Genomic DNA, 21,358 nt, shown 5'->3' with positions numbered 1-21,358 from the left:
GCTTTGGTCGAAATGAGCGTTAAATTTTTGATCATTCATGGCGAAACGTTCAAAAAAAGTAAAGAAAAAACGCGAGCTCGCTTTGTTGAAGGAAACTGTGTTTTCGTCGAGCGACCATATCAAGTGAAATGCGACAATGTTAAATAACGCAGCACTTTCATCCGCCTCATAATGTAATTAACGCGAGGTCTTGTCGTTTAAGCTCCGCATTAGGGATAATAACACTTGAAAACGAAAACGCGACTGTACGCGGCCCGTATTTAAACAAGAGGAGCATTGAGAAGCTATGCAGATGAACTGCCTTGAAAAGCACTTGCTGCCTCGAAAATAACAAGACCACTCGTCGAGACGTTGGCTCCAGTGATAACCCCGTCTTCAGGGACTTTAATCTCTACGGATGAACTGAGCACATTTGTTTTTCAAGCGCGCAATCCTTACAGCACTACTGCGACGCAAATGCTTGGATTGTCCTTGTTTTTTTTTTTTTTACTTATTTATTTTCTTTGTAAGTTCACGCCGGGCATGGTACGAGATGGATACCTCACGTCACTCAGCGGCTCTTTGTGTGGAGCGTACCAGTCAACTTGATAGAGAGGGCAAAGGAATAAACATTTACAAGAACAATGCCATGAGGTTGACAACGTCTAAGTAACTAATGAGTTTCGTGAGGGCCGAGGAGGATGGAGGGGAGGTTATGCCTCGAAAGTGAAGCCAAGAACCCGCCATCTTACCAGTGGCAAGATTAAACGCTAGCCTTTAGCGAATAAAACACAGCGTTTGCCCCACATGCCATACCACTTTAATGTGGACAATATTTTGCGACAGATAGTGCTAGGCGTCTGCCTTTGTGTTACAAGTTCCCCTAAGAAGCCCCAAAGTCCAGGCAAGTTTTATTGGAGGTAGAGGCATCAATAGTGGGTTACTTTCATCGGCAACAACGATCTGTTATTTTGTAATTAGCCTAACGTTTACACTAACAGAGCGAAACCGCTTTATCTCTAAGCTGGCACCACCCGAAAATAGCATGAGTCCAAGACAATCCAGGGGCAAACCGTGGCTTCACCTTCGCCGGTAATCCGTTGCGAGAGCTTTCACTCCAGCATTTTTTTTTTTTAATCCACCTTTCCTTGGTGAGGGCATATCATTTTTGTATAGGCTTTCCTCTGTGCTCTCACGCAATATCCGCAAGATACACAAACAATGCACGAGATCTCCGCCGAGAAAAAGGACCATGAAACACGGCGCTCATTCCTTGCCCGGCGTCCATTGCTGGCGCTGCCGTTCAGTTACGGTTTCACCCGAATAGCTCTGGTAAAAGCCACACGCCGACAACAAGTTGTTTCATATAGATATTAGCCACTCCGCTTTCTTAACATTGGGGAAGAAATATTTATCCAAGTGCCATAGAAGAAGACTTCAGTAACAGAGGCGGCTCAGGTTATTCGCATATTAGAGGCAGGTAAACGCGCACTGACCGCCGAGCCTTGTCTGTAGAGTGGAGTCTATAGTAATACCGCAGTATTCAGTAACCAATTTTAAATTTTGACACAAGTGTGTGACCGCCCCTTATCGCGTTTCAAGAACGAGCGTTGTGTTTAAGTGGGATGGATAGATAGATAGATAGATAGATAGATAGATAGATAGATAGATAGATAGATAGATAGATGATAGATAGATAATAGATAGATAGATAGATAGATAGATAGATAGATAGATAGATAGATAGATAGATAGATAGAATAGATAGATAGTAGATAGATAGATAGATAGATAGAATAGATAGATAGATAGATAGATAGATAGATAGATAGATAGATAGATAGATAGATAGATAGATAGATAGATAGATAGATAGATAGATAGATAGATAGATAGATAGATAGATAGATAGATAGATCCACGATGTGACGCGGCGTAGGTTACTGACCCCCGAGTTCCTCGGGCCAGCCGCTAACACTTGCAAAAAGTGATACTCATGCAACGCCATGCAGTAGCTTGCATCTCATTCAAACTGTACGGCGGTGGTATGGCGTCAATGCGTAACGTTTCTGTTCGGGTCACGTGACCTCGAGCTGTTTAGTTGCAGACAAACTCTTCCGTAATTTTCATAGCGCTGAAATGGGCTTTTCTGTGGAGGCGAAAGGCTTGCGGCCCGTGTGCTTTGATTTATGTGCATGTTAAGGAATCCCAGGTGGACGAAATTTCTGGAGCCTTCCAGTACGGCTTCATTAATAATCATATCGCGGTTTTGAAACCTAAAACCCCAACAAATATTATTAAAAGCTTTCTACAACTTCGTAGGACTATGTAGGACACGGCGTTCTCAGGTAAAATAGTGCGGGAGTCCGGGTCTTTGGCCGGCGGGGGACCAACGACGCGGCGGTTTCGCGTTGTAACGGAAGAGGAGGAGCGAGAAAAAAGAAGGGGAGGAGGAAAGACTTCGTTCAGCTCGCCCTTCCGCTCTCTGCGAATCGATCTGCGGCTCCCGGCGTTCGGCCTGCACGCTCGCTGGTTCTTCGCTCCATCGATGTAATGACCATCGACGTTTCGGATCGCCTGGCACGGACTTCCTCTCTCTCTCTCTCTCTCTGTTTCCAACGCCGAGACACGAGCTTTATTTCGGGAAACAAGGCACGACCGTGCATCGCGGTAGCGTCTTTTTTTACCGCGATGTATATACCTGGAGGCATTGGCGGTGACCCATCGACGGTTCCTGTTGTGCACGTGTGTTAGTATGCGGCACTTTTGCGTTGCTGCGTGTTTCCTCGCGCTCGAGGTTGGTTACGGCGGGGATGATTAAAGCCGACCGTATAGTGCCAGTCGGCACCCCAGAACGCAGGCTTCATTCGTTATTTTTTCCTTGTAAGCGGAAACTTCATTATTATTGTGGAGCTCTTTACAGGTGGCCATTGCCGGCGTTCGTGTTCTCTCATACCGTCGAAATTTGACTTCGCATTCGCTGAGGAAACCGCGAATCTATGCCTTATAAAAGCGATAAAAGAAAGAAATAAATAAAGAAAGAAAGAAAGAGAAAGGCAGGGAGGCTAAGCAGGAAAGCTTCCGGTTGGCTACCCTACACTGGGGGTTTAAGAAAGGGCAATAGGAAGATGAGAAAGAGAGAGGAGGGAAGAGAAGAAGAAAAAGAAAAAGGAGCAGTGAATTCACAGATGTGCGCGGGGCTGCACCACAATTCAGAGGCATTGGCGCAAGGCCGTCGTCCTCAAAACCCTCAAGAGTGGTGCCTTCACTGCTTTGTGGTCCGACGAGAGACGGGGACGGTGTTCTAGTGCGGCATACTATGTCTGAGGCACCGAAGAAAACATAGTCCACTTGCTGTGCCATTGCCCTCGATATGCCTCAAGCAGACAAGTACTTTCCAATGCAAAGAAAGAAAGAAAGAGAGAGAGAAAGAAAGTACCAAAATAGTAAATGCGATAGGTCTGGACTCCATGTGCTTGTAGACAAGGTAGGAGGGAGACGCGATGTACGCTAATGTACCATAGGTTCCTGCATATAAAAAGAAAGGGCTGTCTGGCCTGCGTAAGTTCGCATAATGGAGCACGCAGTAAGGACCAACTTTCGCGTTGACAGCCACCAAGGTTTGTCATACAAGAGTCAACACTGCTCTCCTCTCTGTACATATACGAACACGGGCGCAGTTTGCAGGGACAGGCGCCGCGGCAGTCATAATGGCTGTGCAAGCGCTATATCGCATTGCAAGCGCGTCTCGAATTCGGGCCTTCGTGCGCATTTTTACCGGTCTCGTAGCCCGGGGCCCCAGCAACGACTCCGGCTGCGGACGCCTCGGGTGACTACGGCGTACGCGGAGGCAAATGGGTTTCGCGGGTACAACGACGATGCGAAGTGTTCACCACGCTGTACAAAGCAATTCGGGTTCTGCTCTCTGCCGGCGAACGTTGAACAGAAGGAAGTGCCAGAGTTTTTCCTACAACAATCATCACACGCGGTAAAACACTAAAGAGCAGGGGAGGCTCCAAATTAACATCCCCCCCCCCCCCCGAAGTTTTTGGAGTGTTGCATAGTGCGTACCCTCCCTCTTCGCCTACTTTCAACACGCATTTTATATGGATATTAAAGTGAACGAAACAACTAATCCTTCAGCTATATTAAAGGAGGCAATGACTAAGGTATTGTTGGGGTGCATGCTCTCGTTATTTTTTTCACCGGCGGCGTATAGAACCCCCCGAAAAGTACTTCTGGATACTTCACTGCATGCAGGATTTTCGAATACATCTCTTCCCGGTACAGCGTGACGCACAAAACCACGGTACATGCAGCTGCATTCCCACCTCCGTAAGAGATTCGTGCCAGATGTGTCCGCTCGCATGCAGCGTAAGTTATGTTACTTTGGTGTTATAAATGCTGGCTTTAGTAGAAAATAAAAGTTCGCGGTTACCGTCTAAAACACTCTTTCTAGCTGAGTGCTGCTACAGAATCTACCGTTGTATTTTCCAGGGTATTGTTGTTTTTCAACCTGAAACCGGCGATACAAACATATATCTGTAGGGTAATATTCATTGCTTGCATGTAGTCGATGCGCTTTGCGTAAAACAGTTGACAAAACCTGCCGTCCGAGGGCACATTTTGTTGTGCGTTTGTACCGGGACAGCTTTATGCTCTTCAACAGTAGAGTACATCGTACTCTAAATCGTCCAACATATGTGCTAAACACGCGGTTATGCGAAACGTTGTGATCAGTACGCAATAAAATTGCCTGTGTTTTCACATCTTACATAACATACCGACCCTTCGTACCTTGCTTAGCACTATGTAGTTATGTAATTGCATACGGCACATTAACGGTAACCTTAATGTGCTGCTATCACTGATGTACTTTCGAACTTATCTGTAGTATGTGACCATTCGTTTACGCTAACGGTGTGGTTATGTTAGTAGTGTGTGTTAGTGACATCCCGTGGATTCGGACGTCTCTGTGGTTACGTGCCCTGTATACAGTGCTCATTTATACGTATATTTTGTTGTGTTTCTTTTTAATGTACCGTCGTGCCCCTCAGCGTTCATAACGTCCGTCTTACACTTGTATAAGTTCTTTCTAAGTGCGCATCGATACGAACTCTCTTGGGGTTGCACCAAAGAGGGTTGAATACCCGCTACCCAGAGACGCATGACGCTGCAGATTTAGGTTGTCGCTAACTTAAGAGGGACATGAGATTGTTGAACTATACCACCGGGTAAATGACGGGCATACGGTAACGTCACACTGATTTGTCTATTACCTTCGTTCGCCGCCGAATCAGACGTTCTTGCGGAGGCGTCTGTAGCGGTTATCTTTCCAAATTTCTTCTTGGCAGCCACGTTATATTACGCGCTTCACAATAAATCGCTCCGTTGTCAAATCACTGCCACTTGCTTGGCGGCTATCGCACGTGTAGCATGAGAACATCTAGGAAAAAACCCAGCAAACAGGATCGAACCTCAAAACGTCGTGCCGTTGCCACTTGGCCACTATATTTGTCATGACGCCCCGTTACAGTAACCAACGAAAACATGAATGGAAAGACACTGTAGAGAAGGGGTTATATCACACTGTTTCCGGCTGCCTGTGTCTTCTCAGTAGTTTTTCTACACACTAAGAAAAAAAAGTATGTGTTACACTTTTCTGTGACTGCTGACTTACCACGTACAAGACTGTCTTTAAAAGTGACACGTCAACTATCTTTTGAATGCCATGGCTCTCCGAGCAGAATTATATGATATTCAAAGAGAGTTCACGTGTCTCTCTCAAGAGAGTCATATATGTGGTAAGTCAGGACTGATATAGAAGAGTCAAAAGACTCTTTTTTTTTTTAAGAGTGCAGGGTATCGAGCCATGGAGCCTTCATTTTACGTAAATACAGGAAGACTCACAGTGCCTTTGAGCAACGCTAAGGGAAGCACAAGCGAAAGCTTATGATCTTAAGAGTAACTCATTAGATTTTAAGTTATCCCCCCTCCCCCCCTTCCGAAGCTTAAGTGATCTATTGGATAGGCTATCAATACAACTTCATTCGGGCCGAGTTGGTACATATTCCTGAGGTCAAAATTACAACGCGAACACACAAGACACCCACGAAGAAAAGACACGACACACACAGGCGCTGACTATCAACTGCTTTATTCCTTCGTATCTCAATGCGCATATACGCCCAAGGCAGCCTTACCGCACATGCGCACGAAACAGTAGTTCCAAACAAAGGTGAAACAAGGATGAAATCAGTGTATTAGATATGCGAAGACAAGAACTCGTCTTCAGATGAATACAGGGAGAAAGAAGTATCACTGATGCATAGTTGAGCTCTTTTCGTAATGTGGTAAGCTTCTAAGGCCAGCCGCGCATGCTCATTCTCGCTTCTGCCTAGGATCGACGTCCCTTCAAATCGCCTAGAACCAATGTCCCTCTGGATAGGCTATAGTGCTCCTGCTCCGAACCTTTTTTTTTTTTTGTATTTGCGCCCACTCTTCTCTCCGCTCTTTCTATTTTTCTTCCCTTTCCTGCTCCCCTCAATGTAGGGTAGCAAACCTGATGTTACAATTCTGGTTCACCTCCCTGCCTTTCCATCATTTTTTTATATCTATCTGGATGACGCATATTCAGCGCCAGTGTTCGGCCTATAGGAGTCTTCTGGAGGCCAAAGTTGCGCAAACAATGCGTCCCGAGCGTCGTGCCCATTTGCTCCGCGGATTGTCGCAGCGATTTCGACCCCGCGTCCCTCATCTTCAACATCGGAGGTGCGTCTCGCCGACGCTGACGCCGCCGCTTGCTGTATTCAAGCGCGCCTTCGACGCGCCGTCTCGGCTCGCTTCTTCTTCTCCATGGTGCAATCACTTCGCGGGGTCCCTCGCTCCCGTTTCTCTTCCATCTTCTTCTTCTTCTTGCTCCTTTCCTCGTTGCCTGTTTATTAACGGTCCGCGGTCGCTTGGAGAATTCATGGAGCATTCTTCCGAAATCGCGTTATCGCGCGCCGCGCTCTATGCACCGAAGCCCTTGCCGGCCCGTTTTTCCTTTCTTTAAATTATTGTTTTCAGTTTTGGTCGTCTCGATTATTCCTCGATAAATATTTCCTTTTCCCACCGCGGTCCAAACTCTGCAGCACGGGTGATCGCATTCTGCGTCGCCACGCGCGCAGCCGGTCGTATAAATTTCTGTTATCTTTGAAGTTTATTTCGTTCTCTCGTTCGTTTTCAACGAGAAGTCCGCTGCTTTTTGTGCGCGCCGCTGGCGAGGCAATAAGCTGTTTTACCGGTCAGTGTGCACCCCCATTGTCAAAGCGCTTTTTCTGGCAACGGGGAGGTGGCTTTCGCGAGCATACCGGTTTGTCCCCTCTTGCGCTAAAAGTTAAACGAAACAAGCATGCAGTCGTAAAGGTGGTGGTTGGAAGGCACAGGATGCATGCAAGCGCAGTACGCGAAGAACTGGTTCAAAGGGTGTCTGGAACAGGCAGGCTTTGAACACGCGGTACTGAGTTTAGGAGGTGTTTTTAATATGGCATAACGAAAAGGCATTCGATGCGTTCTGGAAAGCGCTCATGTACGCTTTGCGAAAGAGTACCTTGTTTCCGTCTGCCTTTAAACGCCTGCTTATTCAAAGACGGGCAAAAACAACCCGATTAATTGTTCTGTTAATGTATCTATCTAGCTATTTGGCACGACAAGTTGAAGAACGAACGAAGTTGAAGGCCGTATTTCGATGTAAGCGAAATGATAGGGGCCCGTGTGCTTAGATTTAGGTGCACGTTAAAGGACCCCAGGTGGTCGAAATTTCCGGAGCCCTCCACTGCGGCGTCTCTCGTAATCATATCCTGGTGTTGGGACGGAAAGCCCCAACAAATGTTATTTCTGGCAACTCCTGCTGACACCATTATTGTACTACTGCCGTTGATACACATTTAATATATCTTTGAGCTCATCTAAACGCTTCACTGTGGCCTCCAGGATGCTATCTAACCATCTTGTGCAAAGGACGGCCTCGTATCGTGGGCATATGCGGACGAAATGTTTAATATATATTCGGGATGTACAAAGGCCGCACGGATGTGCATCACCCGTATGCTGTCAAGCGATGAATAGGCCTTTGCGAGCGCCGCTCTTTTATCTGTTGTGGTGTGACTCATACACTGTGGCTTTGCTGAAGGTGTTTGCTCCCTGCATGTTTGAATGACCTGCATTCCTTGGAAAGACGGCCGTAAAGAAAGCAAGCTTGGCTGCACCCACGCACAAGAACTCAGCAAATGCATAGTGACAGCGATCTCTGAGCTCGGCGGCACTGTCCAAGCACGCGCTTGAGCGCTATGCAAAAAAGGCCGCGGTGGCCTTTTTTCCTGGTGGCTCCTACTTTAGAAGCACGTGGGCCGCTGCTGGCGGTCGTGGTTTTTTTCAGGCCAGCGCCGGAAACGTGTCACCAATTTGAAAAAGTAGATCGCTGCAGAGACTTACGAGTTGCTTAGAAGAGTGGCGGCTTGGGGTGGTTGGTAGTTAATGACGATAGCTGTAGCGCAAAAGTGTAGACGCGGAGCACAGAACAGACGCGGACGAGCGCTAACTTCCAATCGAGTTTGTTATGCAGACCAGGAAAATATATAGCCAACAAAAACAGAAAAGAAGGACACATGAAGACGAGTATTGCAAAATACCAGACTAGCAAAAACAAACCAAGTAAGAAAAATCAAGAAAGAAAAAAATTATCGTGTGCGCACATCATTGCCTCCCAGACAACTTAATTCCTTTTCAGAAATAGGGACACATCCCCCGCGGTGGTCTAGTGCTTAGGGTGGTCGACTGCTGACCAAAATGTCGCGGGATCGAATCCGGGCTGTTCGAAATGCCTCCACAGATTTCGATGGAGGCGAAAATGTTTGAGGCCCGTGTACTTAGATTTAGGTGGACGTTAAAGAACCCCAGGTGGACGAAATTTCTGGAGCCCTCCACTACGGCGTCCCTCATAATCATGTCGTAGTTTTGGGACGTAAAAACCTAACAATTATTATATTATTATTATTATCAGATAGGGACACGGGCGGCCCCTTTACGCATATATCGGACACACGTGTCACTCGCGCGGCATCGACAATAATTCGTTTGGACAAGCGTTTCGACAAGCGGGATTGTCTTCGTTGCTGCCTTGAAGAAAAGAACGCTCATCGAAACATTGACTCCAGCGGCAACCCGAGTACAAGGATTTTTCATCTCTATTTATAGAACGAGTTATATAGAACCCATCTGTACCCGCCACGGTGGTCTAGTGGTTATGGTACTCGAGTGCTGACCCGAGGGTCGCGGGATTGAATCCCGGCGGCGGCGGCCGCAATTTTGGTGGAGGCGAAAATGCTTGAGGCCCATGTACTTAGGTGCACGTTAAAAAACCCAGGTCGTCGAAATTTCCGGAGCCCTCCACTACGGCGTCCCTCATAATCATATTTCGGGACGTAAAACCCCGACAGTTATTATTAGAACCAATTTGTGGGCTATATAGAAATACTGTGCCCATGTGAATTTCTGTGGAGCACTTAGACAAACGAAGCACTGCATGCATCGCCAGAGGAACTTCCCTCACGCAAAGGAAATGCTATATAAAGGCATGTGCATCTCCTTCCCGCGCTTCGGGGTCGCCGGCCTCGGCAAAAACGACTGGGACGATTCGGGAATCGCATAAATACGCGCTTCCTTATGCTCTAGCTAAAGCAAGACGGAAGGGGGGGGGGAACGTCTACAGCGGAATGGGGGCGGGGAGGGGGGGATCAAAATGAAAGTGCGCCCTGAAGCCGATCAATTTCCGGGGGTAGCAAGTCCAGCAACAGAGCCGGCCAGCTTCTCGCGCTCTTTTCTTCGCGTATGCACATATATGGGTCGACCGAGTCCGGGGAGCGCGCTGATTGACCACTTAAACGTCCCCCAGGGTGGAAGGATCTCGCGATTCGTTTGCATAAAGAAGGATCCGGCTCGGAGCATTAGGGCGGGACGCGCCCTCTATCCCTCGAAAAGAAGCTGCGCTTGTGTATACAATGCTGGTGGCAGTTCGCGCGACGACCGCCGTCGCGTTGGAGCTAGTATATCGTGCGGACCGTTTAGTAAAAAAAAAAAAGCGAGTGAGTGTGTGAGGGTCAGAAAGACACATTGTTCTTATCGCTGCGTAAAACGGCGCAACATTGGGGAAGCTATGGACTATTTTAGGGATGGGTTTCGCTGCTGCCATATTGGGCCTTGCCGTTTTGTAAGTGCAATGTATATGAAATTGGCTGTGCAACAGGCGAACGCGCATGTAACTTCTTTTTTCCGTTCGTACCAATCAGTGGTTGTTTGAGTTCAAAACGTTTCTACCGTTAACAGTCCCTGATGGCGGCACGCCGAAGAGATATTGGTGGAATCAACCGGTTGAATGTCAACTTTGCTACCATTGAATTAGGGTTAGGGGATGGAAGAATAGCAGAAGGAATAGACGTAGAAATTAAAGATAACGTTCAAGTCGAGCGATCTACGGGAGGACTATAATGTGCCACCCTAGCCGGTGCACATCAAGAAATGCACTGGCGCGCGAATAACACTTTGCGCCTAGCTATAAATGTGAGCACGGTTATATGACTTTTTGGCTAAGAGAAATTGGTCTCGTCTTTAGACGATTTAAAGTTGCACACAGCGAAAGGTGCGAGGGAACTGTTTAGTGCCTGTTGTGCAACTGTAGTAGATTCGGTCCCACGCACGTATACAGGTGCGCGACCACCTTACGCATAGATACGCACGCACGCGCGTGCACACCCACGCACAATGCGCGCTCGCTATCGGTCATGTTTCTGAAGAATTGACCTACACGCGTCTTTGACGTCGCAGGGGACGTAATGCAAAATGCTTAACGCGGGGGCGTGCCTTTTTGCCTTGGCAACGAAACATAGCGGGAAAACCTGAAACAAGCTGAAGCTCCGTGATAGAGGGGGTTGCATATTGAAGAAGAAATGGGCCCAGCTCAATTCCATATGGGACCATTTCGCAAGCGACGCGCAGTAGTGGGGTCAATGCGAACAAAGCAATATTATTAATGCACATGAAGAAGAAGAAGGAGAAGAAGAATGAGGAGGGGGGGAGGAAGAATAAGAAGAAGAGGAAGAGCACATAAACTGGGCCAGCTGGCAGCTTCTACAAGTGCTGCATGGCTTTAGTTTATATGCTCAATCTTACGGAGGGAGCGGCGGCCCCTTGGAACATGGCCAGTGCGCGGCTGTTGAAGGGGAGGGGACGGAAACAAAGGATTTGGAGGGCTTCGTGCACGAGCTCCCTTATTTTGCATGCCAACGACCCGCAACACGAATAAGTAGTGCCAGAGACGGATACACAAATGCCGGTAAAGAGAATAATTCCACAAGATAATTCTAACAAGACAGAATACACCATGTTGTTCTTTTGAAAAGAATCTGAGGACTGTGTTTATCGAGGCTGGTGCGACTGTCTCTTATCTCAGTGGACAAAGATCAAGCAAGATTTTTAAGGGATAGGAGTTTCTTACAATTACCTAGAGGGAATCTGGCGCTGCGATCGTTCAGCCACCATGGGAATGATGGGTAGTACATGGATTTGCCTAGTCTTCGTACTTGCGGGCTTCGGACGCACTTGTGGCTTTGTTTATTGCTGTGCTTTGGTTTTCTTTCGGATAAAAGAATGGGCCCTTCGTGAACTTCGTGACCAGATTTGAATTGGTGAGCCTAAAAAGGTTAAAGTGGTGAAGTGGAACTGCTGACTTCGCTCTCTTTCGATATCAAATTAAATATTTCATTTCACACGAAGACCACCAACTTAATCTGGGTTCCGATTATTTATTCTACGCAATGGCTTGTCACTGGTTTGTCTTGTGTCCTTATTTTCATCGACATTTTGCTTTTGTCCCGACTGTTGAAGCTTAAACTTCTAACGGTGTTTGTAAAGCTGGCTTTTTCCAACGCGCCCTGTTACTGCGGAGAAGCTACATTTAAGGAGCGCTTTCTCCGGCAACGTAGGCGACCTTCAACTCGTGAATGGTTCATGCTCGCCGAATTCGCAATTGCATCCGCAAATTGTACGTGCAGATCCCACGCGCAAGTTGCGCAGTAGCGCTATGGCTTGTTAACCGTAAACGATCTTATTATTTCCGAAGTAGCCTATTTATTACTGAAGTAATTATTACTATTGTTATTTCAACAGCCAAGCTGTTTAGGCTATCGGTAACTTGTGCTCCGTCGTGCAAAACTCCGCAGGTTGGTATATGCGCCACAGGAATTGGGAAAGCCCCACAACCGTGTACAGCAGGGGCGAGTGTCAAACGAAAACGAACACGTGAAAAAGAGAGAGAAAGAGATAGAAAGAAATAGAAGAAAAAGTAGATGGAAATAAAGGGAATAACGACATAGAAAGATCAAAAGACAGAAGAACAAAAACAGTGAGAGAAAGAGAGAGAAACAAAGAAAGGAATGGAAAGAAACATAGATAGAACGAGATAGCTATAGAGGAAGCGATAGCTATAGAGTGAGAAAAAACTGGAAGAAGGAGAAATAAATATAGAAAGAGCGATCGAGAGAGAAATAAATTGAAAGAAACCGATACAAAAAAGAAATACAAGAAACAGAGAGAAAGAAAGAGATAGAAAAGAGAGGAAGCGATGAATAAATATATAGAGAGAGAGAAAGAAAGGGAAGAAAGAAAGAAGTATAGAAAGAAGCGAGAAAGAGAAAGAAATAGAAACAAACAGATGCAAAAAATAGATAAGAGAAACAGAGAAAGACAAAGAAAGAGCAAAATAAAGAGAAACGAAGAAGGCCGCCCAGCTGCGCTCTTCCTTCAGGCTTGGCACCAACTAGTGCCAAGCTGCAGTAATTTTTCTTTAGAGGCGACGATGCCCTCCGAGCTTGTAAACATCTGGCTGTTTTTAATTGCTAATGCAGATATTACCTTACATAAAAAAAAAATTCGGCAGATCCCACGCATTGTGGGAATCGGGTTCATGCGAAGCAGTCAGCGAGTACTTTTATGCTGTACGTGATGGCTTTGAGCCAAGCGTTACGAGGTGGATCGACGTGTTTTTGTAAGTGTAGTAATTGTGTGCACATCGTGGGCTTACCAGGAACGTCGCCAACACTGGCGTTTGAAGGATAACATGGTGTGACATAACGTCAGCCCTCACGTTAGCGTACACGCGTCAGTATTATCGAAACCCAGTGCACTTTATGCTGCAATCATGTGAATATCACACGTAAATTTCGCTAATGTATTCCACCGGAGCTTGCTGAATCATATGAATACAAATGTAATGTTTATTAGACTGCTATAAAAGCGGAGCCAACACTGAAACCACAGACGTTAATCTGATATGACCCCTGTATCGTAGGAGTACATTTGTAGTCTTCTACAATTAGATAGCCAGCACCACAAACACAATTGACGTTGCACCGATATTACGCCTGCATAGGCTGTTTTCTCCAAACCAGTTTATAGACCTGTAATGGCTCTGTGGTTGAATATCTGATTGCCACGCGGAATGCTTGGGTTCGATTCCTGCTGAGATTCTAATTTTTATTCTTTCCATTCGTCGGGTCAACGCTGCCGATGTCGGTTTTTCTTAACGCTCTCTCATTTAAATTATCAATGTCTGTTCTCGCCCTTCCTGGGTAGATATAAACTGTCAATCACATGTGGCACATACCCGTACACCACGGCCCGTGGTAAATGGGTATGTGCCCACGGGTCTGAAGTAAGGGTTTGACGACGTACGCGACAGGATTTTCACGTTATTCGTGTCATGACCCGACAGTCATATTCGTCAATCCTCTCACCCTCCCATGCCAGCACCCAGACGTAGGCGGCTATAGATAGATAGATAGATAGATAGATAGATAGATAGATAGATAGATAGATAGATAGATAGATAGATAGATAGATAGATAGATAGATAGATAGATAGATAGATAGATAGATAGATAGATAGATAGATAGATAGATAGATAGATAGATAGATAGATAGATAGATAGATAGATAGATAGATAGATAGTGAGAAAGGTCAGCGCTGCAATATCGAAGCCATTGTCTAACCGAGAAGGTATTATAAAGGTCGCGAAAGGCCCAATAAACCTTGCGCGAAAAACTCCAGAGGGGCGCTGCTTCCCTCGGCGAACAGTCCATAGGAGGCCTCATTTCGCGGCCTCGTTCTATTAGGTGAGTGAGTCCGCCGTCCTCCCCATTCAATCGGGCGCGCAGTGCCCTGCGGCACCGAAGGGTCGTTTGTTTTACGGCAATTTCCGGCGGCGGCACAGGCGATTCGCAGTGTCTTCTCTCGTATACGGGGCAGCAACCCAATCTCGCCGCTGCCTCCCCTTCTCTCGCATTGTTAAGGGGTCAGGCAGTGTTCGGACTGATTGATTTATTCGGGTGGGACTTGGAGACGTTGACGGCTACTGCTACCCGATTCTCCCGCCGGCGATTTATTGTTGAAATATTAAAGACACCGCGAAGCCAGCCGTACGTTCGCCGTGATTTGTTGCGGTCATTAGCTTTTCTTATCTAAATAGTAGCGGGTCACTTTTGGCTCAAGCGTTCTTGTTTTTCTTATGCAGTTTATGTAAATATTTCATTTCTTTTTTCTTGCAACTTCATGGCGTTTTGCTTAAGTATGCACGCGCCGTGGTTGTTGCGCTTGCTTGCGCGTTTACTGCATACAGTAAACGCGCAAGCAACCCAGATCAAACCAGAACAAACCAGATCAAGCCAGAACAAACCAGATAGCCTGACTGTGCCATCAGTATCTCATGCACTGTACGTATTCTGGATTCGTGACTTGTTTGCGTAGGAGGCATTGCATGTAACATGCAATCTTGCAACGCTGTTGGCCCGACAACTCATTTAGTCGGCCTCCCGCGTTATATGCGCCTTACAATGGTTTCGAAGAAGGAGGTAATTTTACTTTCGCAAGTTTTCTCTCGTGTAAATCGAACTCACACCGTACTTTGTGGAATTTGAAACATACTTGTATCTTCAAACATCCTCTAATGTATTTCTTTTTTCTTGTGTCCATGCATCATTTCTTTTGCTTTTCTTGAACTTCTTACAGTTGTACTAGACTATCTTATTTTCATAACGAGTACCGTGGCCATTATGCGCACCCTACGATTCTTTCTGGGGGCGCTAATGAAGCATATTATTATTATTATTATTATTATTATTATTATTATTATTATTATTATTATTATTATTATTATTATTATTATTATTATTATTATTATTATTATTATTATTATTTATTTAGTTGTAGTGCTATCTAAATCCTCTTGTAGACGCTAATAGGCCTGCATAAGGTAGAGCTATATCTTTTTTAAAGCCCACGTACCAACCATTCTCGTGTTAACCATACATTTCATTGTTTTCTTTGTGATTACCTTAGTACTGCACACTACTGCGGTTGTTTCCCTGCAATGTTCTCAACGCCTGTTGCCTCTTGTTCCTTTGGGCATGCGCAGAAGCAGGCATCGCTGATCCGCCAGCTGGAGGAGGAGCTGCGGATGGCGCACATGCGCAATCCCGACGCCGAGCTACGTCAGCACCTGGACGCCCTCTACGCCGAGAAGGAGCACATGGCCAAGGAGATATTCCTGCTCAGGGAGACCATCAAGGTACGTGTGTGCGTGTGTTTATGTGCGTGTGCGTGCGTGCGTGCGTGTGTGTGTGTGTGTGCGTGTGTGTGAGTGTGTGTGTGTGTGTGTGTGTGTGTGTGTGTGTGTGTGTGTGTGTGTGTGTGTGTGTGTGTGTGTGTGTGTGTGTGTGTGTGTGTGTGTGTGTGTGTGTGTGTGTGTAACGCAACAGCTGGGCGACTGCAGAGATTTACGCTGTTCATTGCAGGGTGGCTGGCTGATTCTGTTAGGTATTATTCATATCTGTCTCGTATATATTTACATAGCGTGCCCACGCTGAATACCGGCGGCTACGCTCCCCCCCTACCCCCCCCCCCCTTTTTTTTTTTGGCTGCTGAACCAGGCAAAGAGAAACAAGCTGAAGACCGTGCTATTCCTGTTTTTCTTGACATTCTAGCCATATCGAAGTTTTATCCTCCGATCTCCCGGGTTCATTTCTGCCGATGCTTTAGTTATGTGATAAAACGTAAGTCGCAGGCTTACGTGGGGACGATCATAATAAAGTTGAGATTAAAGGCTGTGATTGTAGTGTTGCTGCCTAGCAGCAACACGACCGAACATTTTAAATTTTCTATGTGTCATATACACGCACGCCCAACCTACAGAAACAGTGTTTAACCCTTCCTACCGAAAAAAAAAAAAAGAAGTTTATGGCTACGCCCCTGAATCTGAGCGACAGACGCGCACTGTTGGTGGGCTCGGCCGCGAAGCACGTGTGCTCGGAAAGAAGCCTGACGTGCAGGTCTCGCTCATCCGTGCGGTTTTCTCACTCGCTTGTGTTATCAGCCTTGTTTACGGCGTCTGCGACCGCGCGCTCGTAGCCAGTGCGTTTCATTATGCATAAGTAACAGCGTGTAGCGCCTTCATTCCTGTGCCAGATACCAGACAGCATTCCTCACGCAACAAAGCCGTGCAATAATTATTTCTCATGTTGAGTGTGCGATGCAACGTTGAGGTAGCGTTTTACTGCGCAGTGGTCACGTGGCGGCACAATCACCGCGCGGCTTTTGTTACAGTTTACGGGATTGTGCGAACACCTCTGACTTGTGGTGCAGTACCGCACGCGTCAGTGAATTCAACGCTATTTTGTTTTTGCTCGCCACCTCTCTCATCCTTCTGCCCCTTGCCCCAATACCCTAGTGCAGGGTAGCCAACTGGACGCTTTTCCGGTTAACCTCCTTTCTGTTTCTTCTGTTCCCTTTCCTTCATTTGGGTATAGCACACTGCGCGTCACATGGGCGTTTTTCAAGCACCATATCAGCTAAAAAATGAATGAATGAATGAATGAATGAATGAATGAATGAATGAATGAATGAATGAATGAATGAATGAATGAATGAATAGCAATAGTGTGCTGGATTTGGTTGTTCGGTATATTTTTGAAACATGATGCAACAGTGATTCAGACAGGTTGAACTTCGAACGATAGGCACGGCTTCATGTCTCTCGTTCTCAGTTCGTCCTATCTGAAGCGATAATTGATTTCGTTCAATGAATGAATGAATGAATGAATGAATGAATGAATGAATGAATGAATGAATGAATGAATGAATGAACTTGTTCTTAGGGTGAAAACAAGCGTAGGCGCTTTTCACGTTTAACAAGCAGTCCCTTTTATGCAGGATTTCACATAGGGCGAGTGAGTAACGAGCGAGCAATGTGCGGATTTCGACATTTAACTCTGTTTTGTCTGAATGGCATGTCATTTTGATCATTCTATTCTTTTTGTTTCAGTGTATTAGTCTTCAATTTTACACGTTTACAGCCTCTCCTTCATGAGCAATATTCAGCCGTAGTGCCACTTCCGGTGGCAGTTGCCAGCGCATTGGTTGTCTTGTTTTTGTTCTTCTTCTGTTCTTCTATTCATGTTAAAAGACTGGGCGTGCAAACACGGACACAAGAGAGAAGTCAAGACAGCACAAACGCCGTCTTCTTAATTCTTCTTCATTCATTCTTAAGAGACCACAAACGCGAGACGAGCTCGGCGTTTGTGGTCTCTTGATTTCTCTCTTGTGTCCGTGTTTGCACGTCCAAGTCTTTAAACACGAATACGTACCAACTAGCTCAGCTCTCTGTTATTCTAAGCGTCTATTCAAGTATATTCTTTAGCTAAACAATGCCTAATGTATCTTTTGAATCGAAGTTCAAAGGCGTCACTCGCGGCGTGCTCCGCTGCGAAACGAGCCGTGACGAACGGCGCCACTGGGACGCTGAAGACGTTTCTTCTTCTTCTTCTTCGCAGGAACTGGAGCTGAGGATAGAGACGCAAAAGCAGACGCTCGCATCGCGAGACGAGAGCATCAAGAAGCTGATGGAGATGCTGCAGAGCAAGGGCGTCGGTGCGTTCGACTCCGTCTTGGGCTACGATAAGCTCGTGACCGGAATCGTTGAGCCGCCGTTCGGCGCTATCGCGAGCAGCGTCCTTAACGCTGGCGCTGGCGCCGCCAGCTGCCGCTCGATTGATCGGCTGCTGGCGACGCTGCCACACCAGACAGCGCTGACCTCCGCCCTCGGGCGGCAGCAGTCTGGTTGCCCCGTGCAAAATGCTAACCACGGCATTTTCTCCACGAGCGCCCTTAACGATCTGTCCGCGCTGCTGGCCTAATTAGTGACAATTTATGCGTTCCGGACACGGGCGGGACTCCTGGTATAATGACGGTGCAAAAAAGAAAAAAAAAAGGGTCATATCATGCCTGGGTCATGTCGGAAGTGACGAAAGGAAGTTGTGATGGTGAAAGGAAAAAAAAAAACAAAAGACAGAAAAGCTTGCGAAGAAGAGGCGGGAATTTTCGTTAATTCCGGTGCGTGAGGGTGGTGAGGAGAAAAGGGGAGGGGGGGGTGAGGGAGAAGGTGTCATTTGTCGTTAAGATTACCAACGACTGCCTGTATCGCTGTAGTTTGTCGAAGTGCTAGCTCGACCTGTTAGACGAGTCAGTTTTTACTTTGCTTCGAGGCGAATACGCTATCCCTCTGTTAATGCTTGCTTAACGGGAGGAAACAAGTAGTCCCTTTGGGCACTTAGGGCATACGCTTCAAGAAAAAAAAAATTAAAGGAACTAAAGAAACAAGAGCTCCTAACGTGTGCATAATGAAATGGTTACTGCAGATTTAACGCGCGCCATAATTACTCGAAAAGGGAGCTTGAATACAGGGTAATGTGTACTTGTTAATTAGTTGGGCAGTAGCCTCAGTTTCGTGTAGGATGTCTAAACGCGCAGGAAACGTCAACAGAGCTTATAATCAAGTTACTTGACACTAATCTCGGAGCCATTCCATACAACGATAGAGGAACGCGTTTATTTATTAGAGTTCCTATCGTTTGCAGAATTAATGTCTCTGAAGCGTGATACCAACCGGGAAGGTGCTACACCACAGTAACTGTCAGGTCTACGTTAAGATGCGACTGATGAGATCCTTGCTGATAATATACCACCGAACTTTCTGGTACATTTCTTTGAATGGGCCATTTGCAGTATTTACTCAGCAGATATCTGCGGCGGAGGGTGATTTCTAAATAAGGTTCGTAGGTGTTTTTTTTTTTTACTTCGCCTTGGTATTAGCAAGGACCGTCAGCGAAAAATCATGATCTGGTAGATTAGAATTTATCTGTTTGATTGCCTACATGTTAACGCAGTTTACTGTTGACGCGCAGAAGAAAATATTAGCAGGGTCCGGACGCCGTATAGCGTTTGCTCTTTTTATTGAAGTAACAGTTAACGACAGTGTTGTCGTCTTACGCCTGCTGGTCACTTCAGATTATCGCGTGGTAATGAGTAATACCTCGAAAAATGAACATGACTGGCTCATTATATCATTGATTAACGTCAGGCATATTGCTCTCTGCGAGTAATATCTGTGCACTCAACCGTCAAACAGGGAGCATAAATCTCTCGGGAGTACAGTTGTACGATAGCTACCAGAGAGTTTACCGCTTTCTTCTGAAGGTTACTTCGGCGGAGTTACTTCGAATGCGAACGATGGAATCCTTAGCACGAACATCGTTTCTGCAATGTAACCTTCTCTTCGTCAAGTCACTGCCCTGTCAGACATCCCACTTTACACGCACACATATCGTGAACACATATCGCACTCGCTTTTGACATCCTGCGCCATATATTTTGGGTAGACGTAATTTTGAATCTGCACTCTTTGCTTACGTTTAACTACGAGCCACTTCCGCAACGTCCTCTTTAAACCACTGCCAGAGATTATTTACGATATGCTATAGCTGAAACTTGAACAATGCGAAAGGACAGGAGCAATAGTGACACCGACTGAACTACAATTATGAGCGAGTAGTACAAGTCCTAGACATTCAGTAATATCTACAACGAGACTTGTGGTCACGTTACTGTTCGAATTGTATTACATATCATGTGCATACGTATCACTGGTCCAAATGTCACGTATATGCGTACTTAAAAGCTGCCTGTACCCGATATTAACGCGACAGCGTTAAAGAGCTCGTATCGCAGAAATTCCGCCGTCGGCGTCGGGGCCGTTGGTTGTGAGCGAAAAATCATCATCTTGTCCGTGAGCGAAAAATGGAAAAAGCTGCAAATAAAATAAATAATAAAAATGTTGGGTCCGAGTGAGAATCGAACCCAGGCCGTCTGCGTGGGAAGCAGGTGTTATACCACACAGCCACGCCTCGGCTTGAAGCAGCATTGAAAGTAACTTTCATGCTTCCCAAAAATACGCGTCCTGTATACAGGTGTCACAGTACGAGATGTAATATTGCAGTAGTATTGCGTGGTACAAGCGTACATTGCCATCGGGCGTCACACCATGTCAATATCATAACGACTTCAAGGTTTAAAGAGAGCCACCCATTACAAAAGGCAGACACATTGCTGCGCGTATTCTCTTAAGACCACGTAGTGGGTGCATCGCAACTTCGAAGAAGTTTCTCGCGCATAATTGCTCCTGGTTTAAAGCATGCTACTCATTACATAAGGCACACACCTTAGTGCGCGCATTCTGTTAAACACTCGTAGTGTTCGAACTGCGCACTAGGAACAGAATATCGCTATCGCTTTCAACTCTTAAAGGCGAAGCTTAGGCGTCCCCCAATTTTTTTCGAGCGAACGCACGCGTGCGTACTATCCAAAGACGTGGAAAGTGTATTCTGTGATCCTTTCGGGTATGAACCTGTCATAGTCAACTTTAAAGAAAGCTGCTTAAAGCACGATACTAGCTGGAGACATATGGTGCTCCTCCCAGCAAGATTTCGTATGGCTCGTTCAAAATTCACCCCTGAACAATATTCGCAGAACACAGATTATCGTTCGCACTACGAAACAAACTTAGTCAGACTTTCATAATGGATACCTACCGTATCATATACACACTCCCGTGTTGTGCGCAGGTAAAACAGTAGACGTAGCGTAATAGTGCGTGTGAGCCCAACATATCAGTATCATATCAATACAACATATCAGTATTCGCGTACTACGTGTAGCTGTAGTGATTGCAGTGATGCTGTGACAGGCTTAGTTCGTCCAGTGTACTTGTGATGTGTACTCAGCCAACGTATATATCAGAAAACACTGCCTCTAATATGTGGGACGTAGTAGTTCCAGACATATCACGTTTACTGCCTGTATACAAAACCTATTTACCCCATGGCCTCCAATACAAATTCAAAGTTTTAGACGTTTCCATAGGCACAGAAATATACACCCTATTTATTCCTATCATT

The 21,358-nt window shown here is 46.1% G+C and overlaps 1 protein-coding gene across 1 annotated transcript in view; it reads left to right on the top strand.

Annotated features, from left to right (window-relative positions):
* The window catches only part of LOC119396285 (trichohyalin-like), a 110,373-nt gene that overhangs the window by 42,099 nt on the left and 46,916 nt on the right, over positions 1-21,358 (top strand). The window contains 2 exon segments of the mRNA XM_049417029.1: positions 15,487-15,639; positions 17,900-17,996. Of these exon segments, the coding sequence (XP_049272986.1) occupies positions 15,487-15,639; positions 17,900-17,996 (250 nt within the window).

Source organism: Rhipicephalus sanguineus, chromosome 6 (genome assembly GCF_013339695.2).
Source record: "Rhipicephalus sanguineus isolate Rsan-2018 chromosome 6, BIME_Rsan_1.4, whole genome shotgun sequence".
NCBI classification, from domain to species: domain Eukaryota; kingdom Metazoa; phylum Arthropoda; class Arachnida; order Ixodida; family Ixodidae; genus Rhipicephalus; species Rhipicephalus sanguineus.
Note: the sequence above shows the minus strand (reverse complement) of the source record. Positions and strands in the feature narration are given on the sequence as shown.